The 19,408-nt window shown below is 44.3% G+C and overlaps 1 protein-coding gene and 1 non-coding gene across 5 annotated transcripts in view; both read left to right on the forward strand.

Moving 5' to 3' along the window:
• Positions 1–14,878, forward strand: part of CWF19L1 (CWF19 like cell cycle control factor 1) — a 348,038-nt gene extending 333,160 nt beyond the window's left edge. For 3 of the 4 annotated variants that reach the window (XM_069071293.1, XM_069071291.1, XM_069071294.1), the window contains 8 exons: positions 1,360–1,444; positions 4,054–4,194; positions 6,052–6,163; positions 6,571–6,650; positions 7,229–7,438; positions 8,426–8,545; positions 11,117–11,214; positions 14,417–14,878. In XM_069071293.1, coding sequence (XP_068927394.1) covers positions 1,360–1,444; positions 4,054–4,194; positions 6,052–6,163; positions 6,571–6,650; positions 7,229–7,438; positions 8,426–8,545; positions 11,117–11,214; positions 14,417–14,561 — 991 coding nt within the window. In that variant the 3' untranslated portion in view covers positions 14,562–14,878. The remainder of the gene's footprint in view (positions 1–1,359; positions 1,445–4,053; positions 4,195–6,051; positions 6,164–6,570; positions 6,651–7,228; positions 7,439–8,425; positions 8,546–11,116; positions 11,215–14,416) is intronic. The other variant, XM_069071295.1, reaches the window with a different exon arrangement.
• On the forward strand, positions 8,109–8,259 carry LOC138148743 (small nucleolar RNA SNORA12). Its single transcript, XR_011165141.1, has one exon. It is a non-coding gene; the product is annotated as a small nucleolar RNA SNORA12 (small nucleolar RNA).
• Positions 14,879–19,408: the final 4,530 nt, after the last annotated feature.

The raw sequence follows: 19,408 nt of genomic DNA on the forward strand, positions 1-19,408 counted from the left end.
TTTTTTTTTTTTTTTTTTTTTTTACTTCAAATAATAAAGCTGCATTTTGAAAACTTGTTTTAGGATTACTAGAAGACTGCCCAATTAGACAGTCTTTTCCCTGCTTCCCTCTTTCATGTCCAATGGATGTAAAATCTTTTACTCAATGTAAGATTTGCTCTACCTTGGAATTTCTTCCACCTCATACAACATCAGAACTATGATCCATTAGCAGAGAAGTGAGAATCGACTGTATTATTTTCAAACTTCCCTTGTCCCACATTAAAATCGCTTTTTTTCAGATGCTTCTTTTCAAGAAAGTTGTTCTTCGGTCTTTATCCAAATATAGGCATTATCTGTGGGGAAGAAAAGGTTATGATAGAATGTAAGATCAGAAACAGGCAGTGAATTGAAATGGGAGGAGTTACCAGTTCTTCTCCTGACTGCAGCTCCCCAGGGAAGAGCCCAAGTTTGATTCAAAGTGCTTTTGGGTCTCCTGACTTCCCTAGAAATAGGGAAGAATAGGGATAAGCAAATTATGCCTATTTTTGTAAAGCCCAGGAGCTAAGAATGATTTTCACATTTTAAAATAAGATTTTATTCGATTTTAAAATGTGAAAACCATTCTTAGCTCTCTGTTGTACACAAATGCATGAAGGGCCAGAATTAGCCAACTCCTGGTTTGGAAGGAGACCCCAGAGAAGGTCTGAAACCCAGTGAACATTTTAGGGAAAGGTTTGAAAAAGAAGGCTTTCTGGGAGAATGGCAGTTATTCCAAACTAATCTTATGTATTGGCTCACAGCCAGGGCATGGTCAAATCATGTATTAGTAGGATGCACTGGGGGTATTGTGGGGAAAGATAGCATGTGGAGTCATGTGGCAGCAGATTCTGCTTCCTTATTGTCTTGGGGCACATTGGAAGTAACAAAGGATTTCATGTCATGTCTTTAGGACACCCTGCTTTCATGACCTGTGGGCAATTCAATAATAACAGGAGTAATGATAGTAGCAGCTGGGTACCATAGTGAAGATAGTCCTGGGCTTGTAGTCACTATACCCTAGTTTCAGATCCTTCCTCAGTATATACTAGCCATGTAACCCTGGGCAAGGCACTTAATCGCATATGTAAAATGAGGTTAATAATATTACCTGTTTCGCAGGGTTGTTATGTATTGAATTTACATTGAGGACTTGCAAACCTTGAAAGCATCATATGAATATTAGCTATTATTATTCTTATGCCTTTAAAGAAATCACATCTGAGGCCCCTGTGCCATAAGAGGAAAAGGGAACTCCCACTGACAGAAACCATTTACAAAATATTGATAAGTGGAATTTAAAGGTTGTTTGTATCTTCGTTTTTTCCAAATCTGTTATAGAAACCACACAGTCCTCCAGGAAACTGCACAGCACGTTACCCGATTCATAGCTCTGGCAAATGTTGGAAACCCAGAGAAGAGAAAGGTAAATATGAATCACTGGTATTGTGCCTGATAGGTTATCCTCCAGACAGATGCCCACATTCAGGACAGCAGCATCCAGATGCTGTCTTTAGAGAAATGCTGGAAGTTAATCTACTATTCTTTTTTTTTTTTTTTCAAATGCTTTATTAACTTCTGATTTACATCATTCATTTCTGCCAGATTTTGAGTTACAAATTTTCTCCCCGTTTTTTCCCCTACCCACTGCCCCAAAATAGCAGTCCCACAGGATATCCCCTCCTCCAAACTGCTCTCTCCCATATTTTCTCCCATACCCCTTTCGATTTTTCCAGTGGATCTCTATGCCCCAGTGCCTATATATCTTATTTCCCAATTACATGTAAAATAGTATTAATAATAGTATATATATATAATTTGAATATTTGATTTTAGAACTTTGAATTCCAGATTCATTCCCTTCCTCCCTTGTCACCCACGCTTACTGGGAAGATAAGCAGTTCAGTATAGGTTGTACATGTGTGGCTAATGCAAAATAATAACATAGTAGATATATTGTAAAAGACTGACTATATTTCCCTCCCTCCTATCCCACCTCCCACTTGTTCTATTCTCTACTTTGATCCCATCCCTTTTCAAAAGTGGGTGCTTCCAACTTCTCTCCCCCGCAGCCTGCCCTCCCTTCCATCATCCCCCCCTCATTCCCTTCCCCCCCTACTCTCCTGGACGGTGAGATACCCTATTTAGTGTGTATTTCATTCCCTCCTCAAGCTACATTCAATGGGAATAAGGTTGACCCATTCCCTTTTGCCTTCCTATTCTTCCCCTTCATTGTAACCATTTTCCCTTGCCTCTTCTATATGAGATAGTTTACCCCATTCTGTCTCTCCCCATCTCCTCTCATTATATTCCTCTCTCACCTCTTAATTTCACCTTTTAAGTATCATCCCTTCCTGTTAAATTGGTCCTGTGCCCTCTATCTATGTATACCTGTAAACATATATACACACATTCACCTATGTATTCATATGCCCATATACCCTCATATATAGGCATATATATATTTCTATTCCCTTCAACTACTGAGAAAAGTTTCATAAGTTACAATTATTGTTTTTCCATGTAGGAATGTTAATAGTTCAACTTTGATAAGTTATGATTTCTTTTCCCTGTTTACCTTCTCATGCTTCTCTTGCTTCTTGTATCTGAATGTAAAATTTTCTATTCAACTCTGGTTTTTTCAGCAAGAATGCTTGAAAGTCCTCTATTCCACTGAATGACCATATTTTCCCCTGAAACATGATACTCAGTTTTGCTGGGTAGGTGACTCTTGGTTTTAATCCCAGCTCCTTTGCCCTCCAGAATATCATATTCCAAGCCCTTCGATCCCTCAGTGTAGAAGCTGCCAGATCCTGGGTTATCCTGATTGTGTTTCCACAATATTCAAATTGTTTCTTCCTGGCTGCTTGTAATATTCTCTCCTTAATCTGGGAATTCCGGAACCTGGCTATAATATTCCTAAGAGTTTTCTTTTTAGGATCTTTTTCAGGAGGTGATCGGTGGATTCTTTCAACCTCTATTTTGCCCTCTGGTTCTAAAACATCAGAGCAGTTTTATTTGAGAACTTCCTGGAGGATAATTTCTAGGTTCTTACTTTGATCATGGCTTTCAGGTAGTCCAATAATTTTTAAATTATCTCTCCTGGATCTATTTTCCAGGTCAGTGGTTTTTCCCATGAGATATTTCACATTGACTTCTATTCTTTCATTTGTTTGCATCTGTTTAACAGCATCTTGATTTTTCATAAAGTCATTAGCTTCCATTTGCTCCAATCTAATTCTGAAGCTATGATTCTCCTTATTGAACTTTTGAGATTCTTTTTCCATCTGGCAAATTCGGCTTTTTAAGGCATTCTTCTCCTCATTGCCTTTTTGAGCCTCTTTTGCCATTTGAGTCAGTCTGTTTTTTAAGGTATTATTTTCCTCAGTCAGGCTGTTGACTCTCATTTCGTAATTTTCTTGCATTGTTCTCATTTTTCCTCCACTTCTCTTATCTGCTTCTTAAGGTCCTCTATGGCCTGTAACCAGCTTGTATTTTCCTTTGAAGCTTTTGGTGCAGGAGTTCTGACTTCACTGTTTTCCTCCTGTTCCATGCTTTGCTCCTTTTTGTCCCCCAAATAGGAGTGTAATGTTGGAATCTTCTGTCTGCTTTGTTTCCTTTGCCTGCTCATTTTGCCACTCAATTACTTGACTTTTGGGCTTTTTGCCACAGCATGACTCTGCCACCAGACAGGGGAGCTTTCGTCCCAAACGCTGGGGTTTTCTCAGCTGCCGGAGGTATTAGATGGGTGCCCTCTCTGAGGTCTCCACACGCTCTGGCAAGCTGGACACACACCCCAGGACCTCCACCCTAGACCGCAATCCAGATCCAAGCAGGTTAAAGCAAGAGTGATTACCCCTCAGACTAGTGCTTGGTCCCCCTACACTCTGCAGGCCCGGAGCTGCCCCTTGGCGCTGGCTGACTGTGCTGGTGTCTCAGTGGCTTCTCGCCCCGGGGGTAAAAGCCACTCACTCCCACTTAGATTAGGATAAGTATTAAGTTCTTTGAAGCCATTTTGTTGTTGTTTTTCCAAAGTACCTCTATGCATTCAGTATCCTCCCACTTAATCTGATGGATGTGGCAGAGCTAGTGAAGCAGCCGCCAGATGTCACTGAAAACCCATACAGGAAATCTGGGAAGGAAACATTGTCAGGAAAACAGGACCTGACTCTACAGGTATTCTCCTTTAGGTGGCATTCCCAGGAGGGGAGGATGGGCAGGGATGACTCTCGTGGGGACTCCTTCTAGTAGAGACTTTGGGCTAAGAGGACAGGGCAAAGCCAGATGCAAACCAAATGTACATGACCCAGATCTCACTTTCCAGAACATTTTTGGTCATCAGTAAGTCCCAATAGTTTGGGTAATTCAAACTAAGTTCATATTCAGCTTAATGGTCATTTGTTCCGGGATGTGTGAAATTATCAAACCCACAGTGAGTCCATCTCTAGCTTTCCCTGAGCCAAACCCTGTTATTTATGTTCATGGAGACATTCAACTGTTTGGTTGTAAAAGAAATAGAAACATGAATAAGGTGTGGTCCTTGCTTTCAGAGAACTTAGAATTTAGTAGAGAAGATAAGATCCATACAACCCTAATAGAGAGTAGAGTATAACAGCTGCATAGAGCTGTTTCAACATTTGATAGGAGATTTCAGGGGAGAGAGATGGTACTTTCAGGTTTGGGATGACAGAGGGAGGATCAGGGGATGTTTTATGGCATCTGAATTAGGCTTTGGAGGATGAGTAGTCAAAAAGCATCTCTTAAGCTCCTACTTTGTGCCAGGTGAGGTGCTAAGTGCTAGACAGAAGACAGTGCCTGCTCAAAGGGAGCTCATAGTCTGATGGGGGAGACAACATGCAATCAAGATATAGACAAAGCAGACTCGAGATACTTTCTGGGAGGAAGGCACTAATACTAAAGGGAATTGAGAAAGGCTTTTTGTAAAGGGAATTTTAGCTCAGATTTGAAGGAAGCCAGGAGTTGGAGCATTACAGGCATGGGAAACAATCAGTGAAAGTGCAGTCAGGAGATGGAGTGTCTTGTACAAGGAAAAGCCAGGACACCAGAGTCACTGGATCTTACAAGTTTATGGTAGAACAGAGTATTGAAGGCTGGGGAGAGTAATTTGTAAGAATACCAGAAGGGGAGGAGAGAACCAGATTTTGAAGCACTTTGAATGCCAAACAGAAGTTTAGTTTTGGAGGTGACAGAGAACCATAGGAGGTTATTGAGTAGGAGAATGACTGGGTTGCAGAGAAGTCTAGAAAGATAAGACTTGAAAAAAAGGCCATTAGATTTCGCAGTTAAGAGATTATTAATAACTTTGAGACAGCAACTTTTGTTGAATTATGAGGTCAGAAGCCAGGCTGTAGAGAATTTAAAAGAGAGGTAGAGAATTGGATGCCTTGATTATAGATAGTCTTGCCAGGGTGCCACAAAAAAAAAAAAAGAGATGATGGGACAAAAGCTAGTGGGGATCAAGTGAAGGAATTTTTGAGGGTGGGGGAGATAAGGGAATGTGTGTAGACAGTAGAGAAGCAGCTGGGCAGGGAAAGATTGAAGAGAAGTGATAGAGTGGAATGGTAATGTAGGTAATCTTCTGGAGAAGATGGGGTAGAATAGATCACCTGTGCATGTAGATAGGTTTGGCTTAGCAAGAAAATGGGCCACCTCACCGTTTGAGACAGGGATGAAGAAAGAGAGAGTGGCAGATTTCAGTAGGTTGAGATTTAAGTAGTGGAGTGGTAAAGGGGAATTGCAGGTATGTGGAAGCATGTGACTGAGGGACCAAAGTGAGATTGAGCAGCTGAGTTGGGAGCTGTGCCCAGAGGGCAGCTGAGGTTGTAGGGGTCTGAAAGGGTGTGTATAGAAGGCACATGAAAGGGCAGACAGGGAGCTGTTGTAGCTAGAATAAGCCGAGAGAGCAAGAGAAGAGAGAAGGAAGGCAGCAATATCTTTATGAATGTCAGGGCCAACTTTAGTTCTACAGGTCTATTGAGTAGTGTCTGTTTGCATGCTTTTTGGCCTTTGCAGGAAGAACCAGCCTGTCAATATTTCTTTGATTTAAGCAAAAAGCAGGGAAAGAAACGTCAGTCCACTGGGAGAGATGGCAAGGGTGTTTCCCCCAAGCAACCTCGGAAGCCACGTAAGTGTCATGCTACTGGGTAATAAAACAGTAGCTCATAGCTGTGATACATAAAGGAATAGGTATTACACAACAGAGTGTTATATGAAGATGGAAAAGGAAAATCATTACCAAAGGTGGAAAGGACCTTCAGGTTCTTCTGGTGCAGCCCCTTCATTTTACAGTTAGAGATAAGGAAACTGAGGCATGCAGTGAAAGTCTTGCCTTCTCTTTGAATGCCATCCTACTCTGTCAACAAAGCCTTTGGAAAATAAAGGCCTGGGCTCCAAGCCTCATGTAGGCCACAGCAGAATGGAAGTGTGGGGTGAACTGAGATCAGACTGAACTGACCTCTACAGGATAATGAGTTACTCTAGTGTTTGCACCATCATAACAGTTATTTTTGTTTTTGTTTTCTCTATATGAAGCTCAGCCCCTGGGGCCCTGCTGGTTCTGTCTTGCCAGTCCTGAAGTGGAAAAGCATTTGGTGGTCAGCATTGGCACACACGTGAGTTCTTTCTTCCTTTGATCTTCATTGTGACTTTCTAGGGTTTTATAGTTATATTTCACAATGTTCTTTTCTATTTTATATGGTCAAAATTGTCTATTTTTCATGGTCTTTGTTTCTGTTATTTCTATCCCAGTCATAAGTAGTCTAACCATTTTATGATATGACCCTTGATAGTTATTTTGTCCAAATAATAGAACATATGCAAACCGCTTTGCAAATCTTAAAACATACAAATGCTCATTATTCCTGTTATATTCGGAGCCCACATCCATTTTGAGCTTGTTAAGGTATATTGTGCAAGGTCTTAATCTAACCCTAATTTCTGCCAGATTTCTCTTCAGTTCTTTGAGCAGTTCAGGGAGTGGCTCTGCTTTATGATCCAGAACAGACACCTGCAGTCAGAATTTTACATTCTCATGAGCTCTTGCTGAGGAATCTCTGAGAGATAACTGACCTGCTTGTTTCCTTAGGAACAGTCTTTCCAGCCAGTTTCTTCAGTGGCCTCTGAAGAAGAACAAGGATTCCCGGCACAGAATTGACATCCTAACTCTTCTGCTTTTGTCCTTCCTTCCCAGTGCTATCTTGCCCTGGCCAAAGGCGGATTATGTGATGATCATGTTCTAATCTTGCCCATCGGGCACTACCAGTCAGTGGTAGATCTTTCAAGAGAGGTGGTGGAAGAAGTGGAAAAGTACAAGTCTGCAGTGAGACAGCTCTTTAAGAGCAAAGGGAAGCGATGCGTTCTGTTTGAGAGGAATTATAGGAGTCATCACCTCCAGCTACAGGTGGGGAAGTGCAGTCCACCATTCAAAGGGGACCCAAGATTTGTATGTGCATTCATGTATTCATGGGATGGGCTCCCTGTTGGAGATAGCCTGGGCTTCTGCTCTGTTGGCAGCATTCTCTTGGATATGTGATAATTATAGAGAAACCCCTTTAGGGGTTTAGTGGAGAAAGAAAAGAGACGATCTGCCCTCTTGGCTTATACTCTTTAGGGGACATTTAGAGGATCACATGTTTTAAAAAGTCAGCAGTTATGAAGTAATTGTAGGTGAGATCATAAAACAGTATGTGTTAAATGCTAAATATAGAACAGTACAGCCAATAAAAGTATTATGGGAGGACTTCAGAAAAAGATGGTTATCAGTGTGGGCTGCAACAGAGAGACTTTAAGGAGGAGGTGTAGCCTGAGCTGATGTGGAGAAGAACGCTTCAGATTGGCTCGGGGGAGAATAGTAATTCATGTGGGGCCCAGCATAAGCCAGGTAGGAAAGGTGAGAGGTCATCAGAACTTGGCTAAGCCAGCTCAGCTTGGTGATGTGCTGTGGACCTGGCCGAGATACTGCTGAGCACCGTTACTGAGTGAGGCAGAGGGTAGAGGGGGACACCAGATAAAGGCGTGTACTCTTCCCACGTGGAGCGCACAGTGTGCTAGGGGGAAAAGGACATTTGTAGCCTTGTGGTGGTTTTCTTTTTGGCCAATTTGTTCAGTGTCAAATAGGCCTGACTCTGCCACATAAATTACATAGGAGCGAGCAGTCCTGGGGATGGCCAGGCCTCATCTGAGCCTTTCCGCACTTCAAAGATTACTTGAGCTCCCACATGCAGTGCTTTATCTCATGAGTTTAAGTCTTAACAGAGAGTCCATGGAGTGTGTACTCTCTGGGATGAGGAGAACATATACTGAGGGGTGTTTCTTCACCCCTGTGATGTGTTTGTTGCTGGCCTCTTTTCTGGGCCCAAAGCCAGTGGCATTTGCTCTCCCCGCCCAGGTTGTTCCTGTACCTCTCAGCCGCTGCACCACTGATGACATCAAGGAGGCCTTTATCGTCCAGGCCCAGGGGCAGCAGATGGAGCTGCTAGAAATCCCAGAGCACTCAGATATCCAACAGGTAAGGCCCAAGGTCCCTCCCCCTTGATGTGGTTGGGGACTTCTATGTGCATGGGTTCCCTTTTGCTCTGAATTTTCTTTGAGAAACAGGAGGAGCACAGAAGCAGGTCTGATAGCGCTCCAAGAAGCGGTCCCAGTGTGGTAGGGTAGCAGAGATAGCAAAGAGGACATTCCCGGTATAGGAAACAGCGTAAACGCAGGGACAGAAAAACATAGGGCCTGTTTGGGGAGCGCTGAAAGTAGAGTGTATCACAGAGCTTCAGAAGTTAGAAGAGACCACAGGGCCATCGTGTCCCAGTCCTGGCCCGGCAAGTGATTGTACAGCCTCCAAGGAATGGAAATTCACCTCTTCCCAAGACAACCCATCCCATTTGTGGACAGCTCACATTGTTAGAAAGGGTTTTCTGACATCAGGCTTCAAGTTACTTCTGAGTAACTTTAACCCATTGCTTCTGCTTATGCTTCTGCAGTCAAACAGGCCAAGTACCATCCCTCTTCCACATGGCATTCCTTCAATATTTTTTTTTAAAGCAACTATCCCAAATGTCTTGTTCTAATCCCTCCCATAAACCCAAATCTTTTCTTCTCCAAGCTAAGTAGTCCCAGTTCCTCATATGTCTTGGCCTCAGGGCCCTTCATCATCCTGGTGATCATCCTCTGGGTGCTGTCCAGTTTCCTTCTTAATCTGGTGCCCAAATGTCCACAGTAGTCCAGATCTGACCTTAGCAGGGCAGAAAGTCAGCCTCTTAATGCATTATATTAGAAGCACTAGATTTTTTCAGATAGTCTCCAGTCTAATTGTGACTGTTCCATCCTGTACTTGTGAAATCGATTTTTTTAATCCAAGTGTCAGGCTTTATATTTTTCTTTCTCAGGCTTAGTCCTGTGCTCTGGCCTTTTAATATCTTTTTGGATCCTGATTCTGTCTTCTAATATGTTAGCTGTACCTTCCAGCTCTGTGTCATCCACAAATTTAATGAAAATGCCATCTTAGCCTTTCTCCAACTGTAGCAGCAACCACACTGGCATACCCAGGACAGCTGCTAGCACAGGTTCTTAGATCTGCTTTACTAGGAAAGATAACTTGTTTAAGGAGTCAGCAGTCTTTTTTAATTACATTTACTAGTTCAGGGGAAAAGTCAGCACCCTGAACTTCAGAGAAAATACAAGCAGAGAAATAAAGACCTACAGACAGGGCTCTGACTGCCCGAATTAAAGTAATACTGCTATGTACTTTACATACACCCCTGGATTGAGAGAGCCTTTACATCTGAGCAGTTGGGGAGCTCTGAACACATGGCCACTCAGAATCTCAACCAGGGAATCACCCTCTTCACATGCCCAAAGTTTAGACTGCAGGCAAGAAGCGCTAGAGGTCCTAACGCAAGATGGAGATGGGAGAATAGTCTGGAGAGGCAGTGTGGACGAACTGGGAACTCGCCAGCTAATTTAGATTTTAAGGGATCTTCCTAAAAAGCGTGTCTGACTTTATCTCCCTCCCACTCAGGAAGCTCCAGTGGCTAAATATTGTGTCCAAGATCAAATATAAAATGTTCTGTTTGACTCTTAAAGCCCTTTATAATCTGGCCCTGCCTACCTTTCCAGGTCTCTCACTCCTTATACCCAGCCTCCCATATATTCTTCCATCCAGTGACACTGGTAGCAGCAGCCAGGGAACGCCATAGTGTCCAGAGCACTGGGCCTGGAGTCAGAAAGCCTTATCTTCCTGAGTTCAACTTGGCCTTGGACACTTATTAGTGGGGTGACCCTGGATAAATCACTTCACCCTGTTTGCCTCAGTTTCCTCATCTGTAAAATGAGCCGGAGAAGGAAATAGCAAACCCTTCAGTATCTCTGCCAAGAAAAATCCCAGTTGGGGTCACAAAGAGTAGCACATGACTAAACAACAGTGACATTAGCCTCCTACCTACTCCCTACACAAGGCGCCCTGTTTCCCAATTCCAAGTGCTTTCTCTAGCTGTCTTCGGGGCCTAGGGTGCTCTCCCTTCCCTTCCCTCTTCGCTTCCTTCAAATTTCAGCTTAAGTCCTCCCTTCCTTAGTTTTAGTGCCTTCCCTTTGAGATGGTCCTGTCTGTGTCTTGTTTGGCCATACCTAGTGCCTTGTCTGCCCCCTCTGTATACTGCCAGCCCCCTGAGAGTGCGGAGTACTTATTCCCCTTTTTGTATCCCCAGTGCTTAGCACGTAGTAGGTGCTTAGTGAATGCTTTTTGATTGTCTGACCAACTGACACTAGTACATCTGTATAGAGATGTCGTACAGATGTGGATTTCTGGAGGGAGATTGGGGCTGTTGAGAGGGAGGGTCGTGTAACAGGCAGGTTGTGCATTCAGAATTCAGAGGTAAGACCTGGTGCCCATGCTGGAAGTGGACTCTCTGAGGGAGCACACAAGAAGTGGGGACCCCCACTGTGGCACCAGCCTTGGTGACAGCTGTTTCACAATCACCAGGGGAATGATTGTCCTTGTTGGACAACAGGCTTCAGTTTGCAAGACCTCTGTGCATGTCTGTCTCTGCAGTTGTTACACATGCTTCAAGAACTCTCTTTGTCACAGATTGTACAGCCCGGAGTACCATATTTTTATGTGGAGTTGGACACAGGAGAGAAGCTTTTCCACAGAATTAAGAAGAGTTTTCCTTTACATTTTGGAAGGTTTGTCCTTTATTCATTGATTCACCACCACTTCATTGAGCACATTTATGTGTTAGGAACTCATAGCAGGGACACAGAAATGAACAGGGCAGAATCCCTTTCTTCAGCTAGTTTCCATTTTAGTAGGAAAGACCGTACGTAAGCCAATAGCTGTAATCCCCAGCAGAAGGGGGTTGTGGTAAGATCTGTGCATCACAAATCTCAGCCAGCAACCAAGTGGAGAATGGGTTGGGGTTGGGAGAGACTTTTGGCAGGGGAGACCATTGGGGAGGGAGGCTGTTGTAGTAGTCCAGAGTGAGAGGAGATGAGGAAACAAGGGTGAGTGGAGAGAGAATCTGGAACTGACAGTGGAATGCACCTGATCTTTTTTAATGGTGACGAGGGCCTGATCTGGGGGCTGCGGCCATAGGAGTGGAGATTTGGCAATGGCTCCAGAGAGAGGGGGCCATTGAGGATGATATTGGAGTTGTAGATCTTGGTGTCAGCGAGGATGGTAGGGCCCTTGACCCTAATAAGGAAGTCTGAAGGGAAAGGGAATGAATGAGCTCAGTTTGGGGCAGGTTGAGTTTAAGATGCCTCAGGGACATCACGGCTAATGAAGATCAGAGCTAGAACACCAGTGTCGAGGCCAGCCTCTGTCTAATGATGAGCAGAGACTGTGTGAAGAGATTGTTTGGGGAGGGTCTGGGAGGGCCTTGGGTCTCCTGTTGGTGCTTGAGGGGTTTCTCTCTACAGAATGAAATAATTATGTAGAGTATTTATAGCCATAAATCGGTCAGTAAGTTGTCCTCTGTCTGATGTCTGATGTGCTAATGTGTGTGGTGGAGGCAGTGAGTGTAATCGGTGTTGAGAGAAAGGAGAGACTGCAGGGGTGAAGGTTTCTGCCAGAGGACGGGCAGCGTGGGCTAGAGCACTGAGAGTGTACTCGGAGTCAGATCCTGCCTGCGATGCCGTGGGATCCCAGGAAAGCCTTTTGGCCTTTCTTGTCCTCAGGCTCCTCATCTGTAAAATGGAGAAATGCATGTGGTTGTTGTGAGGGTCAAATGAGTTACTATAGTCTATGAGCCGCCGTGTGTAAATGTTAGTGACAGTGACGATAATGCTGTTGGTCTGTGACATCAGAGGAGAGGGGGTCATTAACTTCCATTCCACCAGTGCTTCTTAAGAGTAAGGCCCTGTGCTAAGCCCCTGGGATACAAAGGCAAGATGAGCAGCATCTTATATCTGGCTGGGGACACAGCACATAAACGGGTAAGTAAATGCCCAGGGAAGGAAAGGGCACCAACACCAGAGGTGTTTTCTTATTAGAAAAGGGGGAAGAGAAAGGAACAAGTGTACCAGGGGCTGTGCTAAGTGCTTTACAGAAATTTTCTCATTGCTCCTCCCAAAAACCCTAGGAGGCAGGTACTGTTAGTATCCCCATTTTGTAGGTGAAGAAACTGAGACAGACAGGGGTGAAGGTCCCTTGCGTCACATCTGTCTGAGGTAACTGTCTGAGGCTGGATTTGAACTCGGATCTTCTTGACTCTGGGCTTGGCGCCCCCTAGCTGCCTCATAAAAAAACGAGCCTTGGAAGAATTAGGGATTCCCAAAGGCAGAGTAAAAGAGAGCATTTCAGGCATAGGGCCCAGCCCAGTGCCTAAAAGCCATAGCCGGACCATCTTGTACAGGAAGCCCCAAGGTGGCCACCGGAGCAGGAACATCCAGTGCGTGGATGGGGCTGAGGCTGTATGTGCTGGAGAGGTGGTCAGAGTCAGACTATAAAGGACTTGGTTTAAAGTCAGAGGAGTCTGTATTTTCTCCCACGAGACAATGAGAGATTCTCAGGCAATGACAATTCTGGCCTGTGCTTGAGGGGGGTTATCTCAGCAGGTCTGTGGAGGAGAGATTGGCAGCCAGAGACCAGTTGGGAGGCTCTTAGAACTGTGCAGGTGAGAGGGGCTGCTGAAAACCAAGGTTGTGGCCCTGGGGATGGCAGGGCAAGAGAAGTTCTGAGTCAGGGTCAGCCCAGCTTGGCCCCTGACTTCGAGAAAGGGCAGAGGTGAAGAAGGAAGAAGCATAATCATGGGAACTTGATGAAAGGTCCTTTAGTAACCCCACCCTCCTTGACAAGGACATCAAGGCCTGGATTCTTACTGTGGCTCTTCAGTGAAAGCTGTGGCCTCTCCAGAAGGCTCAGCCTAGCCATAGACAAGGGCACCCACAGAGTGAATGAGAAGCACAGAGTGATCAGATAACGGTGTGCCCTCAGACCCTTAGTCTGTTTAGTCCATTTGTTCATCCAGGGCATCAGACACCCAGGGTGCAGGGCCCTAACCTCGGGAATTTCTGTTACTCTCTTCTTCAGTGCTATTTGTAAACGCTCTCCAAACATCTCTAACTAGAAGTTAGAGAGCATCAGCCCCCTCATCCCTGCTACTCCTTTAGATTCTTTGCCCTTCTCTTTAATTCTCTGCAAACGTCCTCCCTTGATAGCTCTGCTGCCCACGACTCTGGCCCTGCTTTTCTATCTTGACTTTTTGACTGGTTTTCTTGCCTCTATCTCAACATCGATATCAAAAACTGGGTTCATCCTTTTTCCTCCCAAACCTGCTCGTTATTTCCCTGACCCCCTCAATGCCACCAACAAAGCCATAGAGTATTTGAGCTGTGAGGGTTCATAGAGGTGACCTAGTCCAACCCACATGTTGTACAGATGGAGGAAGGGAGGGCCAGAAAGGTCAAGCTGAGCTGGCCTGGAAGCTCAGTCTCTTGACTCTCAGTCCTCTCTGTCCTATTGGGTCACATCCCACTCTCATAACCAGAGCCATGCCTCATTCTTATTCATTTCTTCCACCTCATCCTAGCCCAAATGTTCCCCATAAAATCTGTCCCCTCAGTAGGAGGTGGCTTCTCCCTCCTGTGAATCCTCACAGGGCCTTGTTTATGCCTCCTGAATGCACCTGTCACCTTCTGTTTTCTGCTGTGCTCATTTTTATATCTCTTATCTCCCCTAGCAGACCAGGAGCCCTTTTCAGGGCTAGGAGCAGGTCTGATTTATCTCTGCCATCTCCTCGGAATCCAGCCCAGGGCCTTCGTGTTGTTGAAATGGCTAGTTCTGGCAAACATGAAGCCAGTGTGGGTGGAGGGAGAAAGTTTACATTGGGATAATGGCCTCTGGACCTCTCACTGAGGTTGCTCTGACCTGCCTTATCCTTTGCAGGGAGGTTTTGTCGAGTGAGGCCATCCTTAACATTCCCGACAAGTCTGACTGGAGGCAGTGCCCCCGGAGCCGAGAAGAGGAGGAAGCTCTCGCTCGCTTGTTTCGGAAGCATTTCCAGCCCTTTGACTTTGCCCTGGAGGACTGACTGATGAGAAGCCCTTTCCCCAATGCTCCGTCAGGCTGTTTTCCTGGTCCTTTGAAACCTCTTCTCTGTACCATAAGCCACATCTTTTGTGTTCCAGTCACACTGAGAGCTGCCTTGTGAGCAGTGAGGATCGGAGGCATGAGGTTTCTTCTGGCAGAGGAGGCAGGCTTGCTGTTTGTAGGGCTGGAGCAGTTTCCAGAATAAATATCCTTGCCTGCTAATAAACACCTCTTTTATACCTTTAGTACAACAAGCTATTATTGATATTTTGATGTTTTTTTAAACAACCAGAATAAAATTCTACTTTGCTCAAGGGGTGCTCAGTGTAACACTTGACTCATTGGCCAAGGTCATTCTTAAGGGAGTATTGGGAAGGCTCTTGCCACAGACTAATTGTAGCCCCAGGTTGAAGGCAAGCAAATGACCTCCCTTATTTTTAGTAATGCCCAGGGCAAGAGGAAGAGTGATGTTAGGATAGCAAGCACTGCTTTCAGCATATCAGGCAGGGACGTTTTTAGTATAGAGCTCTGAGAGCCATAGGGAGTTCATTGAGCTGGAAGGTTGGCCTGTATTAAAAACAGGCAGCTTAGAGTGCAAGGGTGTGAAGTCCAGTAACACCCTCAGTCATTTAAGGCAGGCTCTCAGGATTGTGGCTCCATTCTCTGCCCAAACTTTGCATTGCAGCAAATGTGGCACCAACATTCCAGGGACTGGTTATCTGGACCCGGGGTGGGCTGGCCTGGAGGATGCAAGTGAAGCCAGTTTGGAAAAGGGTTAGTGAGAAGTAAAGTTACTGATGTGAGAGAAAAGGAGATAAGCTTTAAAGAGAGAAGCAAAGACTGCAAAATATACTATGGTAGCCTTGAGGCTTAATGAGCCAGTGAGGTCTAGTAGCCTTTCATTGTAGAGGAGAGATTTATTATAAAGGGAGACCTTTGGGGAAAGGGCTGGATGGGATGATATATGCATGCCAGGAAAGAAGGGTAGCCTCTGGCTTCTGAGGCTGCTTCAGGGGTCTCTGCTTCTGTGCTGACCTCTGGCTGTGGGCCTATTTGTGGCTGATAAATAGTCCATCTTTGCTTCAGGGACGTGGGGCTCTTGGGCATAGTTCTGGGCCCTTACACTTTAAGAACTATACCATTCTGTTGCCTCACACAGACTTGTGAGGGAGAACCCAGTTTTTATGCCACAGAAGGACTTTAGGGATAACGCATGGGTGTGGTCATTCTGAACCTGGCAAAAGGATGTCAGAGGGCACCATTTCAGGCCCCTACCCTCAGCTCCTTGAAGGCGGGGCTGTTTATCTTGTCTTTGGTGCCTAGCCCAGTACACCAAGACACTGTAATTGTTAGGTGGAATCAGCAAGGTCCACAGGCCTGGAGGAAGGCTAGTCCTCTGCGGGTGCCTTGGGAGAAGAGGGGGACAGAAAATGCCAGCTCCTGAAGGAGATTCCAAAGGGGAGAGGAGAAGGGTCTTCCTGCAGGCCCAGAGGGAGGAAGAGCAGCTGGCAACAAGAGCAGCCATGAGCCAAAGCATGGCCTGGAGGTTGTTAGAAGGGCCATAGTATGTGCTTCATAAATGCTGGTTGACTAGCTTCCAGACTGTTTGAACTGAAAGGAATTGTAGAGATCATCTGGCAGGGCCACGTAATAAATGCTAGAGTCTTTATTTACCCAGTATTGTTCCACTAAAGGGGATGAGCTTTCCACCATTCAGGTAGGAGGGGCAGGAGAGGGAGTTGTGAAGGGAATAACTCAGACAAACTGACCGTTTTCTTCAGATGTTACTTTTGTCCTTGTGCTCTGTGCTCATTGAGTCCACTGTGTTTAGATAGTTTGTTCCAGCTCTATCTTGTGAAAATGTCCGTGCCTTTCATTAGAAGTAATCAGCCCCAAGGGGCGGCCAGGTGGCTCAGCAAGTAAGAGCACTGGCCCCAGTGTCGGGATGACCTGGCGGATCGAATCTGGGCTCAGATACTTAGCACCACACCCAGAAATAACTGGCCTTGTAACCTTGAGCAAGTTATTTAACCCCAATTGCTTCTAAAAACAAAAAAGAAGGATTTGGTGCAGCCAGGTAGCACAGCGAGTAAGAGCACTGGCTCCAGTGTCAGGATGACCTGGGGATCAAATCCGGGCTCAGACACTTAGCACCCACCCAGAAACATCTGGCCGTGTAACCTTGAGCAAGTTACTTAACCCCAATTGCTTAGGGGCGGCCAGGTGGCTCAGCTAGTAAGAGCACCGGCTCCAGTGTTGGGATGACCTGGGGTTCAAATCCGGGCTCAGATACTTAGCACCACACCCAGAAATAACTGGCCATGTAACCTTGAGCAAGTTACTTAACCCCGATTGCTTAAAAAAAAAAAAAGTAATCAGCCCTTACACTGATGATAAGCACCATTTCTCCACACGTGTCTGGCATGACATGACCACAATAAAAAACTGTATGTGGATATGGCTGCATTCAAAGAGGGTTGTAATAAACCTTTTCAAACTAGGCTAGTCCTTGGATGACAGGCACAGAATCCATTGCTGTGCCCATACAAGAAGGTCTTCTGTCTGGGTAACATGTTACCAGACTTTACACACACACAGAGCATTTTATGTATTATATAAATATGATATTGTGTGTGTATATAAATATGTGTATTACATAAACGTATATGTATATTGTATAGCCTTTGAGGGTCACCCACCCACAAGAGAGAGCAGGAACCAAAAAGCTGAAAAGGGAGTGTACAGGAAAAGTGCTAGAAAGGCAGAATCAGCAGGATTTGGCAACTAATGGGATGGGAGGTGGGGTGTGAGAGAGGAGTTGTGGATGACACCTGATTTGGGAACCTCTGTGACTAAAAGCATGGTGGCAACTTACAAAGTTGGGACGCGTTTCAGACACATTGCGTTGATGTCCAGTAGAGGCAGGGACTGGACTGGAGGTCGGGAGAGGAGTCAGGGCTAGATAAATAGATCTGAGAGTCTTTTTATGGGTTAGAAAAACCAGTTGGCAGCCCACCACTGCCCCACCAGAGGGAGGGAGATGTGTCCAACTTCACTCCTTGGGAAAACAATTTTGACTATTTTCTTTGTTCTGGGTTATTTTAGTGTTATTTTCTGTTAGATTGTTGTACTTATTGTGTATGTTGTTCTTTCTGCTTTACTTCTTCTGTTCATACAGGTCTTCCCACATTTCTCTAAATTCCTCATATCCATTTCTTTTGCTACAATAAAACTGTCACATACACAAATCACAATTTATTCAGCCATTCCCTATTCAGTGGGTACTTATTTGACATACATTATTTTGCTGCAACAAAAAGTTCTACTGTGAATATTTTGCTATATATAGGAATCCGGTGGAATTCACATTAAGGGGTATAATCAGTTTAGTAATTTTTTTTTCAGTTTCAAATCGATTTCTATTTTCAGCCTTTTTTCAACCAATTTTCAGCCCTACCAGTAGTGAATTAATGTGTCTTTATGGTGATTTGGTTATTTCTTTCCCTGTGATGGCCACCCTCCCATTTGCCAAATTTCCTCTTTAAAAATGCCCAGAAAAGAACACAATGCTGCAAATATGATCTGATCAACACAAAATAGAAGTGAATATCATTGCCTTTCATCTGCGCTCTTTTAAAAATAACTTTTTTTATTATGAACTTAGAAATTATTAACACAAGTATGTCAGTATTCAGAATAGAAAAGAGAGGATTATATATGAATTCAAAAATTTGTTTTGTCCAATTTTTAAAGTATAAATTGTTAAACTGGATTGTAATAAAATTGCTTTGTGTCCTCCTGAATTTTTCTTGTTTTTAATGTTTAATGATGCCTTTCTCCCCTACTCTGTCACTGCCCACTAACTCATCCTTTCTTCTCCCACTTGACAAATTAGTTACCTAAGACTCTGTCTCTCATTCTGTACCTGCAGTCCGTCATATCTCTCTGCCAAAAGATAGGATGTGTTTCATCATCAGTGTTCTAAAGTCATCGGCGCTGAATTGATCAGAGCTCTTAAGTCCTTAAAGTTGCTTTCCTTTATATTATTGTGGTCATTGTGTAAATGGTTTTATTTCTTATTTCACTCTGCATCAATTCCTACATTCCATGAATCTGTTATTTCTTGTATCATTACATTCCACTGTTTTTACACACCAGAGTTTATTCCATTTTATAGGCAATCATTTCATTTCCAACTCTTTGCTACACAACATAAAGTGCTGATATGTTTTTGTTTATAAGGTAATGGTAATGATAATTTGAAGATCTTCCCTGCCCCTTAATAGGCCAAATGTAATTATATGGAGCCTCTGGTGGGAGGAGTTTGCTGAAAGGATGGAGCAGGAAAGGGTGTGGCAGAGCTGGGAGTCAGAGCAGTTAGAGCTGAGGAGGAAGAGAGGACACAGACAAGTAGACAGCTAGGCTTGTGTTTGTGGGCTTTGGGATGGTGTTGCTCTCTGCAGTGTTATTGTGTATAGATTTCTTTGTTGCTTTGATGAATTTGGTTTTCTGGTGTTGGGATTTGACTTTGGTGTCTGAATAAATGTTTAGCTTCTGTCTTCTATATGGAAAGCCTATTATATTTTGTGATTCAGAACTATGCTGGCATATTCATAGTCACCATCAATGCTGTGAATATCACGTTAAGAGATACAGGGTCCTTCCCTGTTTTTGAACTCTCTGATGTATGCCCAGTAGTGATATTACTGAATTCAAAGAATATGCTGTCTAGTGACTCTAGGGACAGTTTTTCTTTGCAGAGTGGTCGGACCAATTCACAGGTTTACCAAGAATATTTTAGTGTGCCAGCCCTCTCACAATCCCTCCAACAATTGCCATTTTCCTTTT

This window comes from Petaurus breviceps, unplaced genomic scaffold, assembly GCF_028583685.1.
Source record: "Petaurus breviceps papuanus isolate PSGF00001 unplaced genomic scaffold, PetGlider_PUasm1.0 90825, whole genome shotgun sequence".
NCBI lineage: Eukaryota > Metazoa > Chordata > Mammalia > Diprotodontia > Petauridae > Petaurus > Petaurus breviceps.